This window comes from Paraphaeosphaeria sporulosa, assembly GCF_001642045.1.
Source record: "Paraphaeosphaeria sporulosa strain AP3s5-JAC2a unplaced genomic scaffold CC84scaffold_12, whole genome shotgun sequence".
Classification (NCBI taxonomy): Eukaryota; Fungi; Ascomycota; class Dothideomycetes; order Pleosporales; family Didymosphaeriaceae; genus Paraphaeosphaeria; species Paraphaeosphaeria sporulosa.
The window spans coordinates 329,140-354,418 of record NW_017253371.1 but is presented as its reverse complement, the minus strand read 5'-3'; the positions used below and the strand labels follow the sequence as shown (position 1 = coordinate 354,418).

General features: G+C 53.4%; 13 protein-coding genes across 13 annotated transcripts; 5 read left to right on the top strand and 8 right to left on the bottom strand.

Annotated features, from left to right (window-relative positions):
* Positions 1-235: 235 nt before the first annotated feature.
* Positions 236-3,098, bottom strand: CC84DRAFT_1129074 (seven-hairpin glycosidase). The gene is made up of 3 exons (XM_018175819.1): positions 2,241-3,098; positions 834-2,164; positions 236-775 (listed from the first exon to the last, which is right to left on the bottom strand). The coding sequence occupies exons 1-3, from the start codon at positions 2,791-2,793 to the stop codon at positions 596-598; spliced, it is 2,064 nt and encodes a 687-aa protein (XP_018030778.1). The 5' UTR covers positions 2,794-3,098; the 3' UTR covers positions 236-595.
* Positions 3,099-3,473: 375 nt separating this feature from the next.
* CC84DRAFT_1263385 (Metallo-hydrolase/oxidoreductase) lies at positions 3,474-4,698 on the top strand (the record flags this gene model as incomplete). Its single annotated transcript, XM_018185234.1, has 2 exons — positions 3,474-4,228; positions 4,279-4,698. The coding sequence occupies exons 1-2, from the start codon at positions 3,578-3,580 to the stop codon at positions 4,696-4,698; spliced, it is 1,071 nt and encodes a 356-aa protein (XP_018030777.1). The 5' UTR covers positions 3,474-3,577.
* A 249-nt stretch (positions 4,699-4,947) lies between these two features.
* Positions 4,948-5,382, bottom strand: CC84DRAFT_1221921 (ribosomal protein L38e; the record flags this gene model as incomplete). Its single annotated transcript, XM_018183313.1, has 3 exons — positions 4,948-5,003; positions 5,057-5,185; positions 5,319-5,382. The coding sequence occupies 3 exons, from the start codon at positions 5,380-5,382 to the stop codon at positions 4,948-4,950; spliced, it is 249 nt and encodes an 82-aa protein (XP_018030776.1).
* Positions 5,383-5,568: 186 nt separating this feature from the next.
* CC84DRAFT_1168513 (uncharacterized protein) lies at positions 5,569-6,695 on the top strand. The gene is made up of 4 exons (XM_018179415.1): positions 5,569-5,752; positions 6,055-6,148; positions 6,324-6,370; positions 6,442-6,695. Exons 1-4 carry the CDS (start codon positions 5,717-5,719, stop codon positions 6,529-6,531), a joined length of 267 nt encoding a protein of 88 aa, XP_018030775.1. The 5' UTR covers positions 5,569-5,716; the 3' UTR covers positions 6,532-6,695.
* A 320-nt stretch (positions 6,696-7,015) lies between these two features.
* Positions 7,016-8,725, bottom strand: CC84DRAFT_1209377 (uncharacterized protein; the record flags this gene model as incomplete). Its single annotated transcript, XM_018182217.1, has 4 exons — positions 7,016-7,449; positions 7,485-7,934; positions 7,983-8,493; positions 8,546-8,725. 4 exons carry the CDS (start codon positions 8,723-8,725, stop codon positions 7,016-7,018), a joined length of 1,575 nt encoding a protein of 524 aa, XP_018030774.1.
* Positions 8,726-9,436: 711 nt separating this feature from the next.
* On the bottom strand, positions 9,437-10,951 carry CC84DRAFT_1168510 (2-hydroxy-3-oxopropionate reductase). The gene is made up of 3 exons (XM_018179414.1): positions 10,297-10,951; positions 9,933-10,243; positions 9,437-9,845 (listed from the first exon to the last, which is right to left on the bottom strand). The coding sequence occupies exons 1-3, from the start codon at positions 10,568-10,570 to the stop codon at positions 9,507-9,509; spliced, it is 924 nt and encodes a 307-aa protein (XP_018030773.1). The 5' UTR covers positions 10,571-10,951; the 3' UTR covers positions 9,437-9,506.
* A 183-nt stretch (positions 10,952-11,134) lies between these two features.
* CC84DRAFT_1168509 (isocitrate dehydrogenase subunit 1 mitochondrial precursor) lies at positions 11,135-12,770 on the top strand. Its single transcript, XM_018179413.1, has 4 exons — positions 11,135-11,362; positions 11,430-11,493; positions 11,548-11,622; positions 11,681-12,770. The coding sequence occupies exons 1-4, from the start codon at positions 11,330-11,332 to the stop codon at positions 12,667-12,669; spliced, it is 1,161 nt and encodes a 386-aa protein (XP_018030772.1). The 5' UTR covers positions 11,135-11,329; the 3' UTR covers positions 12,670-12,770.
* Positions 12,771-12,858: 88 nt separating this feature from the next.
* CC84DRAFT_1168507 (williams Beuren syndrome chromosome region 22 protein-like protein) lies at positions 12,859-14,021 on the bottom strand. The gene is made up of 2 exons (XM_018179412.1): positions 13,874-14,021; positions 12,859-13,816 (listed from the first exon to the last, which is right to left on the bottom strand). Exons 1-2 carry the CDS (start codon positions 13,894-13,896, stop codon positions 12,997-12,999), a joined length of 843 nt encoding a protein of 280 aa, XP_018030771.1. The 5' UTR covers positions 13,897-14,021; the 3' UTR covers positions 12,859-12,996.
* Positions 14,022-14,173: 152 nt separating this feature from the next.
* CC84DRAFT_1102137 (DUF396-domain-containing protein) lies at positions 14,174-15,041 on the top strand (the record flags this gene model as incomplete). The annotated part of the gene is made up of 3 exons (XM_018174947.1): positions 14,174-14,243; positions 14,310-14,543; positions 14,605-15,041. 3 exons carry the CDS (start codon positions 14,174-14,176, stop codon positions 15,039-15,041), a joined length of 741 nt encoding a protein of 246 aa, XP_018030770.1.
* A 216-nt stretch (positions 15,042-15,257) lies between these two features.
* CC84DRAFT_1209372 (uncharacterized protein) lies at positions 15,258-16,207 on the bottom strand (the record flags this gene model as incomplete). The annotated part of the gene is made up of 2 exons (XM_018182216.1): positions 15,644-16,207; positions 15,258-15,602 (listed from the first exon to the last, which is right to left on the bottom strand). The coding sequence occupies exons 1-2, from the start codon at positions 15,899-15,901 to the stop codon at positions 15,258-15,260; spliced, it is 603 nt and encodes a 200-aa protein (XP_018030769.1). The 5' UTR covers positions 15,902-16,207.
* A 1,445-nt stretch (positions 16,208-17,652) lies between these two features.
* On the top strand, positions 17,653-19,203 carry CC84DRAFT_1155177 (6-phosphogluconate dehydrogenase 2; the record flags this gene model as incomplete). The annotated part of the gene is made up of 6 exons (XM_018176921.1): positions 17,653-17,672; positions 17,848-18,094; positions 18,149-18,476; positions 18,533-18,632; positions 18,681-18,924; positions 18,967-19,203. The coding sequence occupies exons 2-6, from the start codon at positions 18,050-18,052 to the stop codon at positions 19,201-19,203; spliced, it is 954 nt and encodes a 317-aa protein (XP_018030768.1). The 5' UTR covers positions 17,653-17,672; positions 17,848-18,049.
* A 727-nt stretch (positions 19,204-19,930) lies between these two features.
* On the bottom strand, positions 19,931-21,530 carry CC84DRAFT_1209370 (uncharacterized protein; the record flags this gene model as incomplete). The annotated part of the gene is made up of 5 exons (XM_018182215.1): positions 19,931-20,519; positions 20,607-20,762; positions 20,817-21,052; positions 21,143-21,279; positions 21,338-21,530. The coding sequence occupies 5 exons, from the start codon at positions 21,528-21,530 to the stop codon at positions 20,120-20,122; spliced, it is 1,122 nt and encodes a 373-aa protein (XP_018030767.1). The 3' UTR covers positions 19,931-20,119.
* Positions 21,531-23,041: 1,511 nt separating this feature from the next.
* CC84DRAFT_1190487 (cytochrome P450) lies at positions 23,042-24,859 on the bottom strand (the record flags this gene model as incomplete). The annotated part of the gene is made up of 4 exons (XM_018181121.1): positions 23,042-23,167; positions 23,226-23,790; positions 23,843-24,476; positions 24,622-24,859. The coding sequence occupies 4 exons, from the start codon at positions 24,857-24,859 to the stop codon at positions 23,042-23,044; spliced, it is 1,563 nt and encodes a 520-aa protein (XP_018030766.1).
* Between the last annotated feature and the right edge of the window lie 420 nt (positions 24,860-25,279).

Genomic DNA, 25,279 nt, shown 5'->3' with positions numbered 1-25,279 from the left:
TGATCAAATTAGGAAAGCTCGATGCTCGGCGGAAGGCATGGCCGTTCATCGTGGCTGAAGCGCTATTTGAACACGGGACGACAAGGAAATTTAGGACTTAGAGTTGTTGTCGATATATGCAAAGGGAGGTAGTTCGGGTTGTGTACAGTCGTCTAGCACACTCTCTCACGTCTCTTGCTAAGAGTGTGTAAGAATTTCGGATAAGTTCATGGTCGTACTGCCGTGATTCGTTCAGGAGTCTTCCACGCACCTATTCAAGCCTCGTTTGTTGTGTCTATATACGACTTAGAACATGCATGGATTTCCTCCACTGGCGCTTCCAACATATCATCGCTATCGGTCTGACCGTAAATCCAGACTCTGCAGTGTGCAAGCGATCACGTTCCCGGCCCAGTCCGCATTGTCACGTTAGACGTCGAGACACTCTGCTGCCAGCATGGCTCACTGATCCTGGGTCGCATCTTCTTGCGCATCATATCCCACACATACATTCCGCAGAGCCGAAGTCGCTAGAAATACCATCGACATATCGAAGCCTTTATAATACATGGGAATCATACAAGGAAGAAGTCGAACCCCGCAACCCTCTCTTTCCTTAAGACTTGATCAAATCACCCTTGTCGTCCCTTGGTATCCTCTTCCATCCCGTCTTGAACCGCTTTTTGCTCGCATCAAACCTGGGGAACGGGTGCGCCTCTGTGTTTAGCACGATCTGGTCGAGCGGAAGAAGGTCGTTCGGGCTGAACAGGAGGTAGAAATACTTCAGCGTCTCGGCCTAGGCATCAATTAGCATGACTACTTCGAGACCAGAGCCCCAGATTGGGTCGACTTACCAGCCAAAAGCTTTCCATATTGTCCCTCCCAGGCGGCGGCACAGTCCTTACATCGTTGACGCTCGTGAAACCGCCACCATTCTCGACGATGGTGTGCTTGACGAAGTTATCGAACATCTCCCAGCCCCACTCACGGTAAAGCTCGTCGCCAGTGATACGCCACATGTAGAAGAGAGACTCCACGGTTTCAGGTCTTTGCAAGTTGTGCGAATCCGCAGGCTTGACAATGAGATCATTTTTCCAGTCTGCATCCTCGTCCGTCTCGAGGTTGCCCTTGGACTGCAGTACCTCTTGGCGATACATGCGTGGCGGGTCATCAAGCTCGAAATGCGTGATCTCGCCTGCGAGACCCGTGGGATTGACGCGGTATGTCGCCATGCATGTCTTCATAAGCTCGCGTGCAAGAATGAGATCATCTTCCTGGGTCTTGCCCCAGCCGGGTTGTTTGCGCGCCTCGGCGACGGTCAGACCCCCGGTGACCCCCAACGCTATGGTGCCGGGGTAGAAGCATACGAGGTGGTCCATCTTGGGGTGAACGTGTCCACCCAAGCCAGACGGACGTTCAGCAAGGACAGTAAGGTGTGCGGTCTTTGAATAGGTAAGGAGGTGCTTCTTTACTCCGCCAAGCGACTCGTTCCACATGTCGAGATAGATGGGCTCCTGCTTCTGCGTCTGTAGGTACTGCTTGATGAGATACTCATAGTAAGAATCTCCACGGCTGCCTAGGCGAATCTCCTCCCCACGAAAGTTGCCTTTGTCAGCGTAGACGAAGATGGGAACAAGACCGTCTTTGGCGCCGTTGTTGTCGATAACTTCCATAACCTTCTCAGCCCTCTCCCAATAGTGCGGCTCTCCCGTTAGGTAGGCGAGGTACTTGAGTTCAAGCTGCAGTGTCGTAGCTTCAGCTGTTGAAGACGCCCCGCCATCTGCATGTGAGGGTTTGCCTTCTCCTGTTTTCAAGATTACACTCGCCCATGGGACGCCGGATGGCGACTCAAAAGCACCCATCAATCTATCCGCAAGATCAACTGCCTTCTCCAGGAAGAGATCCTCGTCATTCGCATTCTCAGGTTTTATCCCAGGTAGCGCTTCTTGCAAGTAGTGTGCCGACAGCAACCCGCCAAGCATGCGAATCGTTGTCTCGAAGACGTTCACATCTTGGTCTTTCTCGTAGTTCAGCGTGGTGGATACCCACTCTCGCGCGTGTTTCAGCTCTTTCGTGAGGTTCATGACCATCAGCGTATCCAATGCGTCCACGATTATCCATCCCATTCCATTCGGCTGCGCCATGAATCGACCGGTTCTCGCGACGGGGTGGTATTCATCGTATCCTGGAATCGTCAGCTCTCTTACACTCATCCGTTCGCAGCTGAGCTCATTTCCAGTCGCAAAGTATGCGCAACGTACCCCAGCCATGCTCTTCGTAGCCCTTCCAACTCAGCAAGAATGCATCTTTGACACTCTCCCTCCGTGTGTTCCAATCGATGCCCTTCTTTCCTGTCTGTCCACCCGGTATCCAGCTAGTCTTCTTGCCCTCTTCCATCCCTCCCTCACTGCCTCCTCTGTTCGACCACCCTATCCAATATAGCGTGCCCAGGACCACGAGCGCAATTATACCAACCCTCCTCTTCCCCGAAAACCAACCACCTTTCCGTGCACCGTATGTCGGCTTATCTTTGTACATGGGCAGTTCTTTTTCGTTCCCACTGAACTTGTTCCAGACATGGTCTTCGAAGCGTCGTTGGGCGTTGTCGAAATTAGGAACGTTGCTTGGCAGCTTGAAGGACATGTCTGCGTCCTTTACTTTATCGGTCGCGGCTTGGACCGTCTCTGACACCGCCTCTGCAGCCTTCCCGGTGGCTCTCTGGGCGACGGTGGTGGCGTGCGACGCGGCGGATTGGAGGTATGTGAGCGCGGAGGGGGGGGCTTTGCGGAGGTTGAAGGGGTCGCGCGAGTACATTCAAGATGGCTTCGAACGGCTTGGCCGGCCGTTGTCGTTTCGCGCCGGTCCCGGAGACTGTGAAAAGACCCGCGGTTAGCAAATGTAATGACGTCTGCCCCTTACTCTACGGAGCAATGGAGAGATGCGGATTGACAGCTGTCTTCAGTCTGGGAGTGCGGCGTAAGGAGTGTTCCCATTGGATACCTGGCCTCTGAGCGACAGGGATCTAGCTTTACGCGAGTGAGGCCATGCTTCCATCACAGATATCATAGCGGGTTCACTTCTTCGTTATGGATGCTTGAGACATACAGACAGAGCAGAAGACATTGACCGAAAGCTTCAGGAACTCCGGGTTCGAATCGCCTACGTCCTGCATTCCGAGATGCGCAATCGCGTGCATGGTCGTGCGCCTACCCGCGGCGTGGAACTCCCACCATATCCAGGAAGTAGCACCCGTAAACACGACGAAGGTTGAGTCCGAGAAGGTAAACCCGCGTTCCACCATGACTATGACTGCCCCATCCTGCAGATGCAAGGTCGTTCACGTTGTCTCCGAGCTTTACAACGCGTTATTCAAGCCAATCACAGCTCACGAAACATGATCACTGCGTGTCGTCATGGCCTGTTACACACGGGATGAACTGCATTTCTTATTTTTTGCCATATGCTCTTGTTGTCCTTTGTACCACTGCTTTAATCGCCGGGAAAAGCAGCAACCACTATTCTTACAATCATCAGCCACCAACACTGAACACCAAGAGACACGCCCTGGTCCCAACCCTCGAACGCAACATTTAAAGCCATGAAGCACCTCACCATCGACCTGGCAACCTCGGGCCTCCCCACCAAGGACCATGTCGCGGCGAAAGCATTTCCAGAAGCAAAGACCACAAAGGTCCATCCGTCAAATGCGAAGGAGCAAAACACAAATGCAACCCTCTACTTCATCGGCACTGCGACGACAATCCTGGAATGGGAAGGCACACGCATCCTAACCGACCCCAATTTCCTCCATGCAGGCGACCATGTGCACCTCGGCCCTGGCGTGTCCGGCACCCGACAAACCAACCCTGCCATTGACCTGGAGGAACTCCCGCGGATAGACGCTGTGCTCCTGAGTCATTACCACGAGGACCATTTTGATCGACTAGTGGAAGATAAGCTGAAGAGGGAGTTACCGATTATTACAACCCCGCATGCGAAAAAATGCTTAGAGGGGAAGGGCGAGGAGAGCTTTACGCATGTGCATGCGTTGGACTTCTTCGAGTCACTACAGCTCGATGTGAAGGGCGAACAGGCCACGAAGCAGAAGAAGCCGAGTATCAAGATCACGGGTATGCCAGGCAAGCATGTACCACCCGGGCCACTGGCGGTCGCGAACGATTTACTCGGAGCGGTACCTCCGATCAATGGATGGATGATCGAGCTTGGCTATGCAGAGGGTCCTGAGCAGGTGTGTAGTCACCGAACGTTCATGACATGCAAGTACTAATGGCTTCGCAGTTCGAGAATGGATACCGCATTTATATCTCAGGCGACACTCTTATGATCGACGAGCTGAAGGAAATCCCTGAGCGGTACAGGGGTAAGAACATCGACCTGATGCTGATTCATATGGGTGGAACGACAATACCTGGACCGAGCATGCCGCTGCTGATGGTAACGATGGATGCGAAGCAGGGCGTGCAGTTGATGCAGCTCATCAATCCGGATCTTACCATTCCTATTCACTACGATGATTACGACGTTTTCCTGTCACCGTTATCAGATTTCAAGAAGGCGGTGCTGGAGGCGGGGTTTAGCGACAAGGTTGTGTATCTGGATCGGAAGGACCAGTTCAAATTCAACGTACGACAATGCGAAGGTTGTGGCTCTGGATCCAGCGGGTCGATGGCGGAGAAGCTGGCAACTCAGGCTGTGTAGTTCACCAAACATCTGCTCCGAAAATATTAGCTTGACCAAAACCATACAACGAAATCGTCCGAGCAGCATGCATGTGTCGAGCGATAGTGAAGTTTTAACGTTTTTCATTTTTGGTCCCACTCATTGAAGGGTTCCAGTATGCCATTGAAGAATGTCAACCGAAGAGACGCCGTCCGCCAGTCCCATCATGTTTCGTGTGGTCCTCGCTTCCCTCTAATTCATGAACACCTCACCCCACTATCGTCTCGTTTATGCGGATCGCTTGCCCTTGGGGTTCTTCTTGCCAACGTCGGAGATGGTGAGACCTGGGATCGCAGTCAGTTTGGTTGTCCGTGGTGTCTACAACGGGGGATCCTACCCGGGGGGAGAGACTGCTTGAGCTTCTCGGCCTTGTCGGTGTCCTTAAGGACCAGGGTGTAGATGAAGCGCTCGCATCGGACCTTGAACTTGATGTTGCCGGCCTTCTTGTTCTTCTTTATGCGCGCAGCTGCAAGGCATGTCAGCAATTGTCCTCTGCATTCTTCCCGCAGCAACCGTCCCAAGGGTCTCGCGTGCCCCCTCGTAGTGGTGCATTCGCTAGCGACGGGCGCGATTGCGTGCGGGCGAGTTGGGCAACGTACACCTGGCATCCTTGCGCCTGCAGATCTCGATGAACTGCTTGATGTCGGAGACTTCGGACGGCATTTTGACGGGTTGTGGTGGATCGATGTCGGTGATCTGGTCGGTCGGCTTGACGAAATCGTTGTGGAGGTGGAAATTCGCTTGCGGGGCACGGGCCAGGAAGGGGCGGTAGTAGGCGTTACTGGAAGCGGGATGGTGCGGTTTGCGGGTGACGACGTGTGGCGCAAACACCGTCAACCTGATCCAGACAGCTTGCCTCTTCACTACTGCTGCCTGCCTCTATATCTTCCTGTATAGCGCTGCTGAACAAGAAAAGACTCGCTCTACCTACGCGCAAAGCCTCTAGTACCTGCGGATCACGAAGCCAATATCTCGGCCCTCGCGTGACATCGCAAACATGCCTACCCCCATCGACCGTGCGGTCAGCCAACGTGTAAGTCCTTCTTCAACTATACCCTTCTACAAACGTATATGCAATATATACCTCTGGACCCTTTTACGACATTTCCGTTCCGGACACCGAATATCTCGATCCCAAACGCCGTTCCATTCCCGAGTATAGTTCGTCCTCAATCACTGATACTTGGACAACTTGGGAACTATCCCTCATGTTTGAGCTTTTCACGCGCGCATTTAGGGGCTTTGATCCTCACAAGTGCCTTTTTGTCGCTGCTGACAATCTTGCGTCTCGAGTCTCAATAGCCAACGTCCTCTAATTATTAATAATTAATGCAGGGCCCTTTTCTCGCCTTCGCCGCGATCGTTACCGGCGTCGCCGCCTGGAGTATTTGGGGCGAAGACCTTTTTCCCAGCCAGGATCCGAAAGGAGGTATGCTCCTCCTCTTCCTCTTCATACTCATCTGCGGTATGCCTGTACTGTGGCTGTTTATGCCGACGGGTATTGCTGCGCCCCGGAGGTCGTAGAACCAGTAGTCGACAACTATTTGACTTGGTTGAAGTTTGTGAGAAAGAGTTGTGGATGTGGTGCTGACTAAGGGGCGCAGACCCGGAAACTTGGACGCATGAGCAGTGTGTGACGTGGCTGAAGAAGGTATGTGAACCTCAATTCCCGTTGACGTCCCTCTCCTCGGCCGCTGAAGCCTTCGCTAACTTGTCCTGGAGCGCAATCTCCACCCCTCCCCCCTCGCCACGACACCAGAACTTCTCGAGCGCATCAAGGCCAACATGCGCATTGCTAAGAGCGGACCGTGAAGGATCTGTGGCCCCTACCAGCGCTACGGTGTCTCTGACTAGTTGTTGAGCTATTTTGGAAGCGAGCATGAAACGGCGCACGAGGATTCAAATTGATACCCTACTGTACACGAACATCGTGTCCTTCACTAAGCATGTTTCAGTAGTAATTCTAAGCCTGTCGTAAGAAAACCTCTGGTGTGTCTTTGTGATGATCTCGGCCGTTACCTCGCCCCCGAAACGCCATTTTCTTTCGGATTGAATCCGCTCGAAGGTAACCATGAGAGAGACAGGTGCTTAAGTAGCTAGTCCTGCAGAGATCGCCCGCTAAAGCTGTCTACTAAAATCTTCCAGAGGAACCTAAACGCCCTTTGTTGTGCCATCAAAGCCCAAGAAACCCAGTATAGCGGTCACCACCCCAGGATTTGTAGCCCAAATCAGAAATCAGCAGACGAGAGCCACCATCCTTCCCCCCATCACCTTTCCTTGACCTCCCCAAGTCATCTCAGGCTCCCCCATCCCCTCGCATTTCGTACTCCCCACCCTGTACCCTCTTCATCTCCGCCAACATCGCCGCATCATCCCTCAACGCCTGACTCTCCTCGCGCCACATCTTCGTCTCCTCCTCGAGCTCCTTCGCCAGCCGCTCCTGCTCCTCGCGCATCTTGGCCGTGTACGGTTCGAGCTCCGAGTCGAGGTCGGCCCGCTTCTTTGCGACCGTCTCGCGCCGCGCTTTCATGGCTTTGATCTGCCGGCGGGTTTCGGCGATGGTGAGGGTTTTGGTGCGCTTGTGGTCGGGGCCCGCGGGAAGCGGGAGAGAAGCGGGACGTTTGAGGGTTGCGGTTGTGGTGGGAGCGTGGTTTTGAGGGTGAGGGCGGAGGTTGGAAGCATTGGTGCAGTTGGTGCGGGCATGTAGAGCGTTGGGGCGGGTGGGACGGACTCGGAGGGCTTGAGAGTGTTGTCCTTCTTCTCACCCTCGTTCCCACTATCCCTCTCACCGGTGTTCATCGCCTTCTCAATAGGTGCCTCGATGTTCGTAATCTCTTCTTTCTTATCTTTGAGGTCTTCGACGTTCGTTATCTTCTCAATAGACTGCTCGACACCGGGGGGCTGCTCTTCGGCAGTGGCGGCCTCTGAGGACGCATCTTCAACAGCGGTGGACCTCTGCGCAAAAGGTCTGGGTGGCGAGGTATAACGGCGTGGGGTGAACTGGCGCGGAAGAGGACTATCCAGCTTGAGAGGAGTACCAGGGCGGCTAGGTGTTGGGGAATCATCACGCGTAGAGCCACCATCGTTCGGTTTCGCAGGCTTGGCTCCAATGGCGAGAGTCGGGACGGGGTCGAGTTCAAGGGTGTGAGTCTTCGTTCCCTTGCCTTTCGTCTTGGGGTTGTGCGTGAGCTTCATGCCTTGAGCGTTGATGGCCTCTGCATATGTGTTAGTAAAACTTCATAACAGACATCGGGTCGAGGTACCTTTCGAACGGTAGTGGAAGCGGAAGATAGCCCAAGGGTTCTTGCTTGGACGCTTCGTGTTCAACTTTTTCTTCCAAGCATTTGCGGTCTTCTTGTCGAGCTCTTGGCAGTTTTTCTCAAAATCGACCATATAATCCGGGGCAATTGTCAGGTACGTCGCCTTCTTCCGGTCCATGTCGTCCTTCTCCTCTTCATCCTCGTCGTCCAGGTAAGTCATAAACGTGTCCCGAGGAAATTCAGCGCCAAAGGTCCGGAGCACGTAAAGGCGTATCTCGATGGTTCCGACCGTCTCGAGGCTATCCCTATTCTTCGTGAAGTTGAAGCCGGAAACAGGCACAATCTTCATTTGGGTCTCGAGGAGCTTTGCTTCACTAAGGCCGTCGTCCATCAGGTACAGCGCCTCCTCGACGTCAAGCTTGACACCTTTCTGCGCTTTCACCACCTTGCTGATCATGTTGTTGGCCTTGCGTAGCACTCCGTCGACGCGCAGGTCCCAGTGAATAGCCAAGGTCTACTGCGCTTAGCAAAGGTGCCTCGGGCAGCTCCACAGTCGTTGCACTTACCGTGCCGTTGAACCTTCCGGCAACCCTGACAATATTTCCATCCTCAATCGGCACGTAGCAGCAGACCGCTGCATCATCCGGGTCGATGTATTGACCATACTCCGCAAGCTCCTCGACCTGTTCGTGCTTATGTATATGCAGCTCGGCTCGGCGGTCGGTGCCTTTCTCGTCGACCTTCATCTTGGGAAGTGTGTCAAACCGAACGGTTTTTGACCTTGTGTAAATTGAGCGCAATCGTGAAACTGGTGTCGACCGCAAAGCTTGGCTTGTGCTGATAAGCGTTGGCGCAAGTTGTGGGTCAGAGTTACTCGCTGGAACCAAGCTCTTGTCCGCAAATCCCAGACGCTGTGTGTTAGATATCAAAGAAACTCGTGAAGAAAGATTGGCGCAAGTGAAAAATAAAGGGGATGGAGGAAACAAAGAGAGTAAGCACGGGGTGAAGCATTATATGAGTGGTAGCCGCAAAGCCGCAAGTGAGAGAAAGCGGCTGCTCTCGAAATTCAGCAACACTGGTGAAGTGGGAGGTGAGATTCCGAGCAAGGTTTGACGAGTATTGGAACATGATAGTCCACGTCACCTCGAATGAAGGACTAATGATGCTCAGCGAGGGTGTAGAATAAGTTTTTACCTCGTGTTTCACGGAGCTTGAAACCAAGTTCCTTGAAGACGCACCGGGAGGCGTATGTTATCGCAGGATGAGAGAAGTTTCAAGCATATTGATGCTGTCGAATAGCGCAAGTTGACACAAGATGTGTTGGACAGTCGACGCAACAATCACAACAGCTTGTCTAATCGCATTTGCCTTGGACCACGTTGATGAGATTAATTTTCAGAATTGAGACGATTGACTGTTTCTCTGCTCAGGTGTCTGTAACGCGTGAGTTCGTGGTTCTACACAAGCGGACATTTTGAGATTGCTTCGAGAATATGGAATATGCTCTATGGAAAGCCTGCACTTAGCTCAAGGTGAACCCTCCCTTCTTTCAGTCTTCTTGATCTCCACACCAGCTCTTTGCTCCCAGCTTTTCAAGCTTTCGGCATGATCCGCTCCTTTCTCCACCACCTTTAACGAGTCCTCAAGATACCTCTCGGCCAGCGCAGGCAGTTCTGTCCGAAAGCCTGACTTCGCGATCACATCTTTTGCAATCTTGACGTCCTTGACCAAAAGCTCTAGTTGGTAGCCGGTGTCATACGACTTCAGATTCTTGTGAGAGTACTTTGTCGAGAAGTTGACGCCAGTACCAACGTTCATGACGTCAATCATTGTCTGTGGGTCGAGACCGAGTTTTTGACCAGTGACCTGAGGAACGATAAGTACTTGTTGTTTCTTGAACAAACAACATGACGAGGTGTTCTATTTTCAAGGTTATGATTTCCCGAAGCTTACCAAAGCATCGTTCAGCGCGATGATACTCCCAATGCTGACGTAGTTGTTGAGCGTCTTCATGGTGTGGCCTGCACCCAAACCGCCCATAGGGAATACGTGCGTACTCATATCCTTCAATATGGGCATGACTCTCTCGAGCGCCTCAGCAGAGTCGGCACCGACCATGAGCGTGGCGCCCCCTTGGTCAATGGCATGCAGTTGCTCCTGAGTGATGGGCGAGTCTACCAGATCGACCCGCAGACGGCTCAGTTCAAGACCTAAAGCTCTCGTATCGAACGGTGAAGAGGAGCTGGTGTCAACGACAACCGATCCTGCTTCGCATAAGATGCACGCCAAAAGTGATCAAGATGTGAGGCGCACATGCCTGGCTTCAGATGTGGAGCGATGCCATTCGCACCCAACAGCACGTCGTTGACGACTGTTCCGTTCGGCAGCATCGTGATGACGACGTCGCAGTTCTGGAAGCTGTCTGGGTCTGAGGTGGCGATTCTCGACGTCGCATACTTCTCGACGAACTCGATGCCTCGAGTTGGGTCTGCATCCCGAACAAGCAGCCTGTGACCCTTCTTCGCAAGACAAGCGGCCATAGGGTAGCCTGCGTTACCCAAGCCTACCCATCCGATGCTAGGTTCCTCCATTTTCGATTGGATATGGTGTTAGTGTTGCGAAGCGTGAACAGACGGACGGTGCTAGGTAGCAGAGTAGATAAATGCGGAGCCTCGCGCAATTACCCCACAACTAGCTCAAAAGCCGACCCGTGAGCAGACGTCTGACGATGCACTGTGACAGTTCGGAGCATTGTGAGATAATATGATTTGAACGACGACAGACCATGGCCTTGTGCTGCGTCCGCGATATGAAGAAGGCCAGACGGAATAGGAAGGCGGACTACGGCAGGCTAAGAGATAGTTCAAGACGACGAAGGGCAACGGTGCATCTGCAAGCGCCATGTACAGCTTCACTCGCTTGTCTTGAAGATTTTGTGCGAGGACTATTCACAGCACGTTGAGCGTTCTGGGGCAGGACGGGGTTGTTATGGGGATCAAGATAAAGATTCGGAGACACGGAGATGGCAGCTGGGCAGACCCACTTTCACATGTGGTCGCATCGTGAGGAAGGCGCGAAAAGGGTTTTCTGCAGGCGCCATTCTGAGCCTCGCAAATGGCGTGAGCCTCCAGTGGTGGCTGTTGCGCCCACACTCAAGCGCGCAGATATAGAATAGAAGAAAAACAAGTGTGGTTCCGAGAATTTCCTTTCGTGTACAATTGCCGCGGCCAAATCCCAGGTTGGCCTGTGTTGTCATAGCGCCAAGTGGCTTGCTTTTTGCTCCAGCCGCGAGCTCCAGCTTGCTTCTTCAAATCCCTCACGGCCGTGAAGACTGCAACCCCACCGCCACGATGCTATCAAGATCCTCCCAGAAGACGGCGCAGGTACGGACGCACCTCCCACGGTCCCATTGAACTGCGAATGGAGCACTATAGCTAACGCGCACGGCAGACGCTCCTGCGGGGCGCGCGACCAGCCTCACGATGCATTGCTGGCCCGTCCATGGCTACCCGTAGTACGCGCAGAGCCTCATGCCTCATGGAGCGATGGCGAGACTGACAGCGCGCAGGCATGGCCACGGTCAACCACGACATCTTCAAGCCCACCAAGTTCGGGGGCAAGTACACCGTTACCCTGATCCCTGGTACGCGCCTTCCGCAAGACGCACTCCCCCGATTCGACATGTATTGAACAAAGCGCAGGTGACGGTATCGGTGCCGAGGTGTCCGAGTCGGTCAAGCAGATCTTCAAGGCCGACAACGTGCCCATCGAGTGGGAGCAGGTCAACGTGACCGGTGTCGAGACGGGCAACAAGCACTCCGAGGAGCTCTTCCGCGAAGCCATTGCATCGCTCAAGCGCAACAAGCTGGGTCTCAAGGGTATCCTCCACACGCCCATCGAACGCTCCGGCCACCAGTCGTTCAACGTCGCTCTGCGCCAGGAGCTCGACATCTACGCCTCCATTGTCCTCATCAAGAACATTCCCGGCTACGAGACGCGCCACAAGAACATCGACCTCTGCATCATCCGTGAGAACACCGAGGGCGAGTACTCCGGCCTGGAGCACCAGTCCGTCGATGGCGTTGTCGAGTCGCTCAAGATCATCACCCGCGCCAAGTCTGAGCGCATCGCCAAGTTCGCCTTTGCCTTTGCCCTTGCCAACAACCGCAAGAAGGTTACCTGCATCCACAAGGCCAACATCATGAAGCTCGCCGATGGTCTCTTCCGCAACACCTGCAAGAAGGTGTCCGAGGACTACCCCACCATTGAGTACAACGACATGATCGTCGACAACGCCTCTATGCAGTGTGTGTCGCGTCCCCAGCAGTTCGATGTCATGGTTATGCCCAACTTGTACGGAGGTATCCTCTCCAACATCGGAGCTGGTCTTGTCGGTGGCCCTGGTATCGTGCCTGGCTGCAACATGGGCCGCAATGTCGCCGTCTTCGAGCCCGGCTGCCGTCACGTCGGTCTCGACATCAAGGGCAAGGACCAGGCCAACCCCAGCGCTTTGATCCTTTCCGCCGCTATGCTTCTGCGACACCTTGGTCTTGACGACCACGCCAACCGCATCTCCCAGTCCGTCTACAGGGTAATCGAGGACGGCCAGGTCCGAACTCGCGACATGGGCGGCAACTCCACCACCCAAGAGTTCACGAGGGCGATCTTGGCAGCGATGGAGAAGGCATGATTGCATCCCGATGTACTGCAGTCAGCTGTTCCGTGCTCTATCGCGAAGATGGCTTCTATTTTCACACATGCTTGATTAGGTAACGCGGACCAACGAGGAGCTTGGCGCATCCATTCTGCGTGCGATCTGCTCTTATTCTTCATGGTTTGGTTACAGCGGTTGCGAAGTGTACAGTAGGGCGGGCTGCTGGTTGTGAATAGAGCTGTACTTTTATATATAGCTAGCATGCATGAATCGATTCCATCTATACCCTCCTTAGCGGATGAAACGCCTTTCGCTATGCAGAATTCGTGAATCGTGGTATCATCTCCCTCCTAAGTACAACGTCTAAAACTGCACCCTCCGCTTCCTGCCGGTGTACTTGGAATTTGCCTTGACAACCTTGCCTTTGCGTTCCATCTGCTCTTTCTTCTTCAGGATCCATCCTTTGCTTCCCTTGAGCTCCTGCCCTCTCTTCGCGCCTCTCGCAACCCCCGGCCGCGCCATGACATCCACGCCATCCATTCCCCTCACCACGCCCGTAATGTCACCATCAAGATCCCCTCCACCAACTGTCAACACCAGATACGTCTTCGCGTTCTTCGTCCCCTCATCATCTTCGAGCAGACCCGCACCGAAACCAGCCTTAATCGCCGCCTGGCTCACCATCTTCTTCTGCTCGTCATTCTTTGGATAAAACTGGCATACCGCGCGCCCACCCCTCCTCAGACTAGCATACAGGCCCCCAAAGAATCGACTCAGCCGCCCTAACGGACTGTCCTCCGACGTCTCCGCGTTGCACAGCCACTGTATCGCGCTGATGCTAATCGCGGCGTCGAACGTGCCCGGCCGGAAGGGCACGCCCTGCCCCGCGTCCGCGAGGAACAGGTCGCCCTCGACTTCTTTCTCGAGCGCGACGCCCAGCATGGACGAGGAGATGTCGAAACCGATCCAGACGTGAGGGCCGCCTGGCGTGCCTTCTTCTTCGGAATTCGAGAGGATCTCGCCGGACAGCCCGGAGCCGCAGCCGACGTCGAGGATGAAGGAGGGGGAGTGGAGATCGAGGAGCGAGAGGGCGCGGTGCGTCATATCGTTCTGGATGCGCTGGATGCGGGAGGAGGTGGTGTACTTGCGGGCTTCGGAGTCATTGTAGAAGAGGTCGGGCGGGCTGTTGGGGGTCAGCGTGCTCGGAAGGTTGGGGAGCGATGGGAGACGGGAAACGTACAGTATGTCTTCCGGGCGCGACATTTTTGTGGCTGTTGCTTTTGAGCTTCTGTAACGTCTCGATCACGATCTCGGATTGGTCTTTTTGTGTCGTGAAGCTTTGAGCGGCGTCTCATGTACAAGCGCGCAGTTACTTCCACCGCCAAGATTTCGCCTTTCGCGACAACTTTTTGGTGTTGTCCATGTCCTTCCTGCCCCACACGCCGGCATCGCGCTAACTTTGTTCCGCTAAGTGCCACCTTTGCCCTCTGACCTCATCGCGTCCAACGCAGCTTTCATGCACAATTGACACGTTACCAACATGTGGATATTGCCGCTACTCGGATATGTTGGCGTGGTGCTGGGTTTTGCGTTCTTGACGCTGGCGATCGGTAAGCAGCTGGCATCATCCACGATAACGTGAATGGTACTTGAGGGTTGGTGCTAACCACGGATAGCTTCGGGTTTGTACTATCTTTCTGAGCTGGTCGAGGAACACACGGTGTTGGCGAAGAAGCTGTTGACAAGATTGATTATCGGTGTTGTTGCCATACAGATACTTCTTCTGCTTGTCGATGGTTTTCCGCTTGGGCTCAGCGCGTTGAGCGTTGTGTCGCATGTCATCTACGCGCAGAACCTGAGGAGGTTCCCAATCGTTAAGCTGAGCGACCCGCTGTTCTTGGTTTCCTGCGGTATGTTTGCTCTCCTCTCAGAACAATCGTGTAGATCGGGCATGTCTAATGTACTATGAAGGTCTTGTAATCCTGAACCACTACGCCTGGTTCCGTCACTTCAGCGCCCCGCCACCCCGCGACTCCTACTCCTACCGCGACCCATATGCTCCCGCTATGCCTACCTTTACCGAGATCGCATCGTACTTCGGGCTGTGCGTATGGCTCGTGCCATTTGCGTTGTTTGTTTCGCTTTCTGCAGGAGAGAACGTATTGCCGTCCATGGGCTCGGAGTACGCGACAGGCGAGGGAAGCAGTTTTATAAGTCCGGGAAAGACACCTGCGGCTGGTTTTGGAAGCGGAGCAGCCGTGACGGGTACAGAGGGGCGACGAAGACAGCGGAGCGGGACAAATGCGGGGATGGCGAAGAAGGCCATCAACGGAGTGAGGGATTGGGTTGGCGAGACTGGTGAGGTTATGGGGCTGTGGAAAGGAGAAAGGACGAGGCCTACGTTTTGATGGTCATGAATAAACACGTTTTAATGAGATGATGAGGAACATATTTCAACCCCGACACGAGCTAGAGGCAACGTCGGCAACGTCAATTGCTATCTTTTGAGGCGATTGTCTAATCACAAAAGCAATTTATCAAGAGCTATGCGAAAACGCTCGCGCAAAAGCACACACGTACTCGCAATCTCAGTCTTATCTCGCATGTTTGAGCTACTGGGATGCTCAGGTCAAGCGCTCAACGAGGCTCTTCCCAAGATCGCCCAGCAGGTCCAAGGCGCCAACTTCAATGGCTGCTGGAAGCGCAAAGCCCACTTCAACCGCCCATCTCTCTGGCAGTGCACCGAGCAGATGGGACAGATCAAGCCTCTCCCTCTCTTCCAGGCCCAGCCTCAGCTCGTTTACCCAACCCATGCCGGGGACATGGACATCGGCCATAAACCCGCACCCACGAACAAGGCCTCGTACGACGCCCACACTAACGAGCTCCGCGAGGCCACTCATTTGGTGAGGCGCACCCATAATGACTCCGACTCCATTCCCAAGAGCGACGCCCGCGAACCCACCCCTCTGGCCAAGCGCAAGTTTGCGAACCCACACCCCATCCGCACAGATATCCCCGGCACCGCCGACGCAACCGGCATGGCTGGCTCCAAGCACGCGCCCAAGTAGGCGAAGCTAGGCAGAATCGCGAACACGACCTTCAACTTCGCTGCAGGTCGTAAAGCCGATTTCTCTTCTACGCCGGCGGCGCCGCAGGTGGGCACGATCTCACTGGAGGGCCTGAAGAAGCTGCAGGAGGTCGGTGTGGCGAATGGACTTGCAAAGAAGACGGTGGAGAAGGCGGAGAAGATGAAAGGTGAGGGCATGGATGTCGATGGGAATAAGGAGGATATCCCCGTCGAGTCGAACTATGCTGCTCCCAAGGTGGAGGAGAAGGAGGGTGCGGATAAGGACATGGTGGATTGATCAACGATAGCACTTTGGCTGGGACGAGGTGAGTTGTGCAGGCTTGGATATGGTGCTCAAATGTCTTTCTGGGTGCTAGAGCTGCGGCATAGTCCCTTGCGCTGGTTTATTGATGAGGCGGCTCTTCTTCGTGGTTAGCATCGATTGTTGCTGACATCCTGGACCTAATTGGGTGGTTCGCTGGTCCATTTGAGGTCTTGCACGGGTAGCATGGGATTGGGACAACGGAATGCAGCTCACATTATGGCAATGGCTAAGGCGTGCAAACAACGTGAATGACTCTACATACGGCCGGCTTAGTAATTCCTCGAGTAGGTCCGACTGCTCTTCGGGACGACTGGAAAGCTTGTCATGGTAGAAATTTGTTTCGAGCTCATAATGGTGATCGTATGTATCGTGGGCCGAGAGGTTCCGTCCGCATTTGCTGCCTCGGACCATAGGTTGGGTTCCCAGATTGTGTCGTGATCTCCTGTGTGGGGTAAAGAACGTTAAGGGGTTTACATAGACACTATGTTCGACTATTTTGTACTCAAGTTCCACACCTCTTTGAAAAAACCGGAATTGAAGAATGGCCTGCTTGCAGGTGACAGACGGCGACCGCCGTCATCGAAGTCCCATCTAGTGTATCTCCACCCATGCATCTCCCGCGCGGCAGCCAAAACGGGGAATTTCCGGAAATCCCGAAGGGATTGGTACTTAGTGAAGTACCCTGGCCCCCAGCTCTCAGCTCGCGGCTTCCGGCTCTGCGCTTCATATGCCGCTCTAAAATAGCGAGCGAGGGTGGTGACACACCAAATACAAGCTCCTTCGTCTACACCGGCGTAGGTCAATGTTGCATGACGAGTATACTAGTGATTTGAGCTTGAGTTGCTTTGTTGACGTTGCGAGGATGTCGGCCGCGTTAAGCGATGATAGGCTCAATCTGCCAGTGATGGCTGTCAATAGGCGGTTCTCGCGCGATATGATCCATCGCGTACGGCGCTGATGGTATTATAAGAGCGACATGTCATCAAGGACGAAACGCATACCCGAGGGTGGAGGATAGATCTTGTCGTATTGAGACTTGGCCTGCAATATGGCCATTTTCAGCTATAACGTGCCCTGCGTAGCTTACATGATAAACATATGCAAATAGTAATCAAGTCTGAACATGGCTATCATGTATTTTGCGTGCTCGATTGTATCATTACTGGAGATAATGTCCTTCATGGTAAGCATTTTCTGACCGTGCAGGTCAGAAAACTTGGCACCGTAAACATTACGCGTACTCCTGCCGTCGATACCACATTCCGGCAATCGGAAAAGAAACCGACTACCGCGTACCAGCAGTCGAAATTCTGGGCGGTGCAGCCAGTGGCTTTCCCGGATCAGATGGGAAGATCAGCATGCGATCCGGAGGCATTGATGCATGCATCCTATCAAGCTCATTGTAACACGCTTTGACACAAAGCTTGTTCAGCCAGCAGTCGTGGACAAATTTCCGATCAGATAAATCATTCGAAAGTTGTCGGTTGATTAGATCATACCCCGGTCTCGGGGCCAGGATCGGGCATGTGAGTCACTTTGCGGAATCTCAACACTGGAGTTCAGTATGCCAAAGACGGTCCTGTTCGTTTAGATTCGTGGGTTCGCGCGCTTAGGGCTGAGTATAGCTGATGACGTTCTTTGCTCGTGAGTATTATCGGCATCAGGATTGTACATAGCGGTGTGACTTGAGCCTTGCAAGTACGAGGGACGCTCTAGCGGCCCGGTGGTATGCATGCATGCTGCTTCTTTCGGCTTGGCGCCCCATGCAACCGATCCTCGTACACCGAAGGAACCGCCTTCTACTTACCAGATGCGATAGGTGCTTGCCGAGTAGCTGGACCAAAATTACATTGGCTGATTTGCAAGCTTCGGGCGATTGAGAGGTCGGATACCGCGTCTGGTATTGGGAACCCTAGCACTGGCCCTGTCAGCAATTTATGGTCTATGCCATGTCTTAATCCGCCGAAGGCCCTTCCTTGTTCAATCTCACGAAACAGTTTATCCTGCACACGCTATCCGAAATGGCGCCGAAGTTTACGTATCTTGGGATGGGCGCTATGGGACGTGTAGGTAAAGCTACCATGAAGATGTGAAGGCCCTCACTAACGAAGCATATCCAGGCTATGAGTAAGAACCTGGTCGAGAAGGGCAACCTCGATAAGCCCGTTACATTCTGGAATCGGACCCACAAAGTAGCCAGCGAATGGGCTGCTTTTGTTGGACCCGGAGCCAACGCGGTAGAAGATCTCTTGGACGCTGTCAAAGATGCCGATATCATATGGTCGTGCCTAGCGACTCAAGACGCCGTGTTCTCATGTTTCAGCAGGATGTTAGACACCAACGTCAGAGGGAAATTCTTCGTCGAGAGCTCAACTGTCACCTCAGAGGCTTCAAACCGGCTGGCAGAGAGGGTTCGGGAAGCAGGCGCAGAGTTCATTTCTATGCCAGGTAAGACTTCTCATTTCAATCGTCCAGGCGAATCGATCTAACGGAGTGCGGCGTAGTCTTCGGAGAGCCTACAATAGCCATGGCTGGCAAATTGGTAGCTGTCCCAGCTGGTCCCAAAGAGTCGGTCACAAAAATACTGCCATACCTGGAAGGCGTGTAAGCCATACCTGTCGCTTTGGATTAATAGTGCTAACGGTGTGGCAGGGTCGCTCGCGGCGTTGTCAACTTGAGTGAGCAACAAGTTGGGACAGCATCGCATCTCAAGCTCATCGGGAACGTTATGATTCTGATGATGATTGAGGCAGTTGCAGAAACCCATGTTCTTGCGGAAAAGACAGGATTAATGAACGAAGTAATGCACGACGCCATCAACATCCTTTGGCCTGGCGCTGCTGGCGTGTACTCGAGACAGATGCTATCGGGGCAATACTACGTCGATAACGTAAGTGTTTCCCCTGTTGAATCCTGAATCGCTTAGCTGACCAGGTAGCCGCTGGTGCCCATCGATATGGCCGTAAAGGTTTCCTCGCATGTATTAAACCTTGCCGAAGCACACGGGGCCGAGTTACCCGCATACAAAGCAGTGCGGAGACAAATCGAGGCTGTAAAGAACCATTGCGGATCCCAGGGCGATCTTTTGGGCGTGTATGGTGCTGGACGATTACAGAGCGGATTGCCGTATGAGAAAGAGAAGGTACTAAAAGAGGACGGTACAAGAATGAACTAATCGAAAGCCTAGATATATCTTAGCGGCGAATGATACCAGATGGATTTCCACATGGCTGTTCTCTTCTGCCGCCCCAGCACGGTGCGCGATCCTTCGGTACATGCCGTCCGCTCCCGGTGCCGGTATAGCTTCGTTACGCAAGCGAACCTACCTCAGCTTACAGATGGCGTGAGGTTGAGCAGCCTTGCCGCACAGAAGCGTCTGCATGGCATGTCACCGGTGTGAGAATGATGAGGATAGTGTCGAATATGGCAAGCCGACCCGCTTACTAACTTCGGCTTCTTGAATTGCCGATGCAGTATCGTGGCTGCACCTTGCATCACCATCCTGCATCCATTCGACTGGCATTAGATGCCCGAACGAAAGAATCCCTTGGGCGACATGGACAAATTCGAGGATGAACAACAGAGTCCGGCGCTTCCATTGCAAGATGCAAAGTACGAATGTCTGTATTTGACACGGGAAATTGCGTCGCGGGCAACTCGATCGCTGTTCGCTGTCTGCTAAATCACGTGCAGCATTCTGGAAAGACAAACATACACACACGCGCCTTCGCAGCGCACTGATATGCTAGGTCACGGGCCCGTGTCCAAGTACAATGGGTGTTTTCATGCACAATGTGAAATCTTCCGTGAACAGGGGGTTCCTGGGCATCTCTTTCGCGGAGTATTTCCGGCCACGAGATCGCTCTCGCAGATATGTATCTACCTGGAGCATAATCCTGACCCCTACACTTCATCGGAGACCTCGATTCATCATAGCGGGTGCTTTGTCTCAATGCCAGAGAAGTTCCGCCTATAAGTCACGGAACTCGAGGACGAAAGCTTGAACCCAATGATGCTAGCTAACTGATACACATCCGTCTATCAAGCGCCATGATCCTGTCTAACCAAGTCATGAGACATAATATAAGACCTTACTCCGCCGTCGAATATGAAACCTCAAATTCCGTTGTCCTGCTGATTTTGCCCTGCCCTGGACTACCCGACTGCCTGTCGACCACCAGGCCCTCTTCACTCTCGTTCGTCTTGGCGCTTTCAGCGTCAGTTCCCGTCCTGACCTCCGACAATTGGATCTGGCCGTCGCGGCTGCGAAGCGTGGATTGTGCCTCGCCGCTTCCCGAGCCGTATGAGTCCTCGCCGGGCTTGCGCCAGACATAGCGGATGGCCCGTATAGCAGGCATGCTCGAAACAAGGATTCCGATCGCTGGCTCAGCGACAGACCAGTTCATCGGAATGCCCATGGCGTAGGAGATATCGGTGTCTTTCAAGAGAGCTGGGATAAATCCGAGGCGGACAGCTGAAGTCACAACCGCACTGAAAAGCTATCAGTCAGAGCGCCCCTGATGCGAACGATGCCGGATCCTCTGCACATTGTAATCCAAGATGGGTTATTTCACTTACAATCCACCGACAAGCATGGTTGCGAGAAGCTGCAGCTTCGTCTTTTTGTCCAAGTGCAGGGGCAGAACTATTGGTATCGACAGGAAATACACGATCGCATCCGTGGAGACGCCTGTGATTGCGTTGCCAAGATAGAACGCGTTAATATCAACACATCTGAACTGGTCAGCTGCATACCTTAATGCTCCGACCGCGCACGAGAAAGCTTACCGGAAGTCCTCTGGCTTAAGCGAGCTGTCCCAAGCAGCTTTGATAGGGTGGCATTGGAACATCGCGACGAGGACGTTAGCAAACGTGTTCGCGGCTACAATGCCAAAAACTATCCAGACAACTGTTCGAAGTGCTGTTGACTGCACACCTCGGAGGATCCGGTGATAGAGCGACAGCACGCTCAGCTTGATCATGCCGAGGGTGAAGTTGTAGAATAGGGCAGAGACATAGATGGCCTGAGTGGAGATAAGTAAGCCTGCGCGAACGACATCATGAAGCACAAAGGGTGGCTCAGTGTAGAATATTTTGATCCACATCGAACTCACCTGTCTGTATGCAGTCACGCCTGCTAGGCCTCGGTCATACACGATAACGTCGACGTGTACGCCCATGCCTCGATGGATGGCGACCAAGACGGCACCAACAAGGCCGTAGAAAGATAGGAAGGCCAAGACATTGAACACTAGAACGATTAATATAATTTGTGTAGGTGGTTCTCCTTGCGACGCGGATGTACTTACGGTCGTCGAGGCCCCAGATTCGCTCGCCCCGTCTTCCCTTGCCGGCGTTCATACGCTGTTGGAGTATCCATCGGCCTGTATATCGCAGAATGATGGTAATGGTGACTAGAACAATGCTGCCAACGCAAACGCCAATTTCGGATACTGTTAGATTTTCGTTCGCATGGGCGGGGCGCTCCGGTGGCCTGTCCATGGTGTGCAGGTCGGGGTAGCGGTGTAGATTTGAGGTGAGTGATGCGCAACGAACGCTTCTAATGCGCAAGTGGTAACCAGTACACTTTGAACGCGAGGCTCGAGTCGTTGGGTTGAAAGTATAGTGTCGCGCACCACGAACGAGCGGACAGTCCGTCGAGCGTACGGACACACGTAGCGATAAACGCTCAGCAGCTCAACTTTGCCAGTTAGGCCCTCGGCGGAACTCTTCTCTGCTGCGAAACGCTTTACCATTTCTCAGGCACAATGCCCTCGTGAGCAGCCTGTCGATCCGTGTTCACAAAGGCCATAGTCGTGTATGTGCGGGCAAGCGACGGTTCACTACTCGCGCCCAACGGTCGCCTCCTCACGGTCCTATTAGCCCTTTCTGGTGGCTGTTCCGTGGCTGCTCCGGTCCTTGCATTTCGTGCAATCATGCTCATACATTGAGGGGTCGTTCAACCCGAAGCCGTGGCATCTCGCGTCCACCGTGCGACGTCGTTCTGTCGGCGGTTCCAAGATATGTGCGCTAGGCCTGCCCAGATGCATAGCACATGCGAATCCTGCGAGATCACTGGTTTGGAAACGGACGCTACGACCCAAGGTCGGCGTTCTTTGTTGCGCAGAACCGCGTGTTTGTCACACCTTGACCCAGCCTCCCGCCAGCGTACCTGTCCAAAAGCCAGCCCAGCGCTCATGTCAATGTCGGCTCAGATATATACGGTGAGATGTTAGAGTGTAAGTACCTGACATGTAATACGGAATCATGGGACTGGAGTGTGATGAACAGATGTGCGTGGCAAACGCGTGTAGCACAAGCATTCCGGGTCGTTGGTGCAGCCGATCAGCACCAGAAAATGTGACGAGTGGCAATATATGTCCGAAATAAAGAGATGCGGGAAGTCTATCTTGGATAACATGCAAGCCTCGTGCGTCTTCATTGTGTTCATCCGTCCGCACCATGGAAATATGATCGTTCTGATCATGCCCAGCAACTCATCCCGCATAAAGGCACCCAAATCTCGGCTCGGAAAAGCCAAGAAACCCTATTTCCATGCTCCAATACTACGCCCCTACAGCTGAAGAAAGGGCTTTGCAATCGGAAACGGCAATAGAAGCGTATGCTAAGATAAGAGTCTATCAGCTCAGAGTGTTGGTCGGCCAGAGACAAGACATGGTGGAACGGGCAAATTCCATGATGTTACCGCTTTGATACCGCTCACTGGCTTGCCGCCTCACTGCGTGCAATATCTGCTTCGACGTTTCCCAGCAAGTGTGGTTCAACTTATCGTGTTGGAACATTGCAGTGGTGGAACTGCAATACGAGCCCTTCCTCCTCCAATGAATCATGAGGTGAATTAGACCTGTTGGTTGGATGCTTCAGAATATTTTCACCCAGCTAGATCAGAAGTACACGTGTAGAAACTATATCGCCCGGGCGAGGTCTTTTTCGATCGCTCGTAAGTGTAGGGAACGACGTCGACAGCGTTGGATCCTCCCACAGACTACAGCTCACATAATCCCCTTTCCCTTCATCCTTTCCACAAACCTTCCCATGAAATGCTGGTTGTACGCAACCCCACCTGCAACAACATACTTGCCCTTTTGGAGAACCTCAATGTCAAAGCGTCTCACGACCTGTTCCAGCGTCAGCTCCAGCTTCTCGATTCTCATCGCGGGCGCACAAAAGACTCACCTCAGGCAGTAACTTGAACATCTCCATATACGCAATGTCCTTCCCAATACATATCCTCGGCCCCATTCCAAACGAAAACTGCACCGCCTCCAGCTCATTCGACCTCTTCTCGCTTTCCAACCACCGCTCCGGCCTAAAATCGTTCGCGTCCTCTCCATAGAATTTCTTATCCCTCTGCATCACATACGCATAGGTCGTAATTTCTGCACCCTCAGGGATGAAGTGGCCATCAATGACCTTGCCGCCCTTTGGAGTGATGCGTGCGAAGAGATTAGTGGCAGATGGGTTCAAACGGACGCCCTCTTTGATGCAGGCTACGAAGTAGGGCAGATACCGGCGCGTTTCTTCATATAGAATAGGTGTCGAGAGGTGTCCGGCGCGATCTGCTTCATCAATTTCCGCGCGAGCGCGATCGAATACGCCAGGAGTGGTGGTGATGAAACGCAGGATCGATCCGAGCGCAGTACCGGTTGTGTCGGCTCCGGCTTGGATGAGAAGAGTGACGTGAGAGCGCTTTTGGACTGGTGTTAGGGGAGAACCATCGGAGTAGCGCGCTTCGAGGCAGCTGGTCGTATCTTAGCAGACGTTCATGATGTTACCAGACTGGGAGCAATTACTGCTGTAGGAAATCCGGTGTGTCGTCGAACCCCTTCTCTGCAACCAACTTCTCCCGAGCCGTAACCTGCCTATCAGCCTCGCACATCAGCCATCCCATGCCCAACTCATTGTCTATAGAAGGGAGAAAGTACCGCCCAACATACGGCATCGGAATGATCTTCTCCCGGAAAAACCTGAAGCGGCCCACAAACCCGAAGAAGTCGAGCCCGATCCTCCAGTTCGTCAATATGAGCTTCTCATCGCGCTGGTTCTTGACACAGCCAAAGGCGTTCGTGAACGAAATCATGCTCATGATATCCGCCGCAAATTCCGCCACTTTGTCGCTCAAACACACGACTCTCCCCGCTTCCACATGCTCCCTCATCTTCTCAATGAAAATTATAACCTGCTCATCAAACCGATGCTCCCACCTATTCTTCAGCTGCCCAATCGTCCACGGCGCATTGGACAGCGCCTTGCGCAGCTGCCTGTGCTGCTCGCCATCAAGCGTCGTGAAGAGCGATGGTGGACCCAGCGCACCCGTGCCATACAGCCCACTCTTGAGGTTACACTTCGGGTCCCAGTATATGTCTCTTGCGGCCGAAGGGCGCGGAAAAATCAGCATAGTGGGCGAGATGCGGATTGGCCGATCAGCTGAAACGGGATGTTAGCCTGTCAACGCGGAGATGTGGCGTTGCACCGCAGGTAATGAATGCAAGGCGAGGCTGCACGTCATACGACAAACGTCGGTGCGACGGAGACCGGAGGCGTGGGAGCAGGGAGGATGCACTGTACGCACTGCCATATCTGTTCACCAAATAGGTGAGGAATTGAGGCTCTCTGTGCTTGACGGAGATGATGGCGCCGACGAGCGAGAACGATGTCGCCCACCATGGCCCTGGAAATTGCGACAAGGGATGGAAGAACTGGCAGTAAACGATGCGTAGGACGAGGGCTGTGAACACAAAGCCGAACACGGAAAACACGAGCTGCGCGAAGGGCGTGATAATGAGAGACAAGATGCCGAAGACACCCATCTTGGGTATGAAATCTCGTAAGACGTCAGGCGAGAATGAAATCGGGACGTGATGCGACTTGAACGTGGGCAAGAAGGAAGAGGAAGCAGCTGAAGGATGCAACCAGAGAATGCTGTGTTTATCAGTTGAGGGCTGCTGTGCATGATTGTTACACGGTACGGGTAGTAGTCGTTAGCGGTCGCCACCAGCAAACCCATGCCTTAGTAGCTTTCTCTTGTGCTCAATGAGCAAGTGCGAATCCGAGACTAGCTCTGCTGTGATACGTTGCTGGTGTCTCATTCCTCGAAACTGCCCAAATAAACCTCTTGAAGCCCTACTCATGCGCGAATGTCTCAAAGCTGCTTGAGATGAATCAAGACCGCAACGTAGGGCTGGCGCATGGTGGTGTCTGTATGGTGGAAGACAAATAAACGGCATGTC

What these genes read in the sequence shown, in the direction of transcription:
- CC84DRAFT_1129074 (XM_018175819.1), bottom strand. Translation starts at nt 2,793, where the DNA reads ATGTACTCGCGCGACCCCTTCAACCTCCGCAAAGCCCCCCCCTCCGCG. An exon ending in CTACGAAGAGCATGGCTGGG is followed by an intron (nt 2,165 to 2,240) that starts GTACGTTGCGCA and finishes TGACGATTCCAG; the next exon opens with GATACGATGAATACCACCCC. An exon ending in ATATGGAAAGCTTTTGGCTG is followed by an intron (nt 776 to 833) that starts GTAAGTCGACCC and finishes ATTGATGCCTAG; the next exon opens with GCCGAGACGCTGAAGTATTT.
- CC84DRAFT_1168513 (XM_018179415.1), top strand. Translation starts at nt 5,717, where the DNA reads ATGCCTACCCCCATCGACCGTGCGGTCAGCCAACGT. An exon ending in ACCGTGCGGTCAGCCAACGT is followed by an intron (nt 5,753 to 6,054) that starts GTAAGTCCTTCT and finishes TAATTAATGCAG; the next exon opens with GGCCCTTTTCTCGCCTTCGC. An exon ending in GTGTGACGTGGCTGAAGAAG is followed by an intron (nt 6,371 to 6,441) that starts GTATGTGAACCT and finishes CTTGTCCTGGAG; the next exon opens with CGCAATCTCCACCCCTCCCC.
- CC84DRAFT_1168510 (XM_018179414.1), bottom strand. Translation starts at nt 10,570, where the DNA reads ATGGAGGAACCTAGCATCGGATGGGTAGGCTTGGGTAACGCAGGCTAC. An exon ending in CGCTCCACATCTGAAGCCAG is followed by an intron (nt 10,244 to 10,296) that starts GCATGTGCGCCT and finishes TATGCGAAGCAG; the next exon opens with GATCGGTTGTCGTTGACACC. An exon ending in TCGCGCTGAACGATGCTTTG is followed by an intron (nt 9,846 to 9,932) that starts GTAAGCTTCGGG and finishes ATCGTTCCTCAG; the next exon opens with GTCACTGGTCAAAAACTCGG.
- CC84DRAFT_1168509 (XM_018179413.1), top strand. Translation starts at nt 11,330, where the DNA reads ATGCTATCAAGATCCTCCCAGAAGACGGCGCAG. An exon ending in CCCGTCCATGGCTACCCGTA is followed by an intron (nt 11,494 to 11,547) that starts GTACGCGCAGAG and finishes GACAGCGCGCAG; the next exon opens with GCATGGCCACGGTCAACCAC. An exon ending in CACCGTTACCCTGATCCCTG is followed by an intron (nt 11,623 to 11,680) that starts GTACGCGCCTTC and finishes AACAAAGCGCAG; the next exon opens with GTGACGGTATCGGTGCCGAG.
- CC84DRAFT_1168507 (XM_018179412.1), bottom strand. Translation starts at nt 13,896, where the DNA reads ATGTCGCGCCCGGAAGACATACT. An exon ending in TCGCGCCCGGAAGACATACT is followed by an intron (nt 13,817 to 13,873) that starts GTACGTTTCCCG and finishes GACCCCCAACAG; the next exon opens with CCCGCCCGACCTCTTCTACA.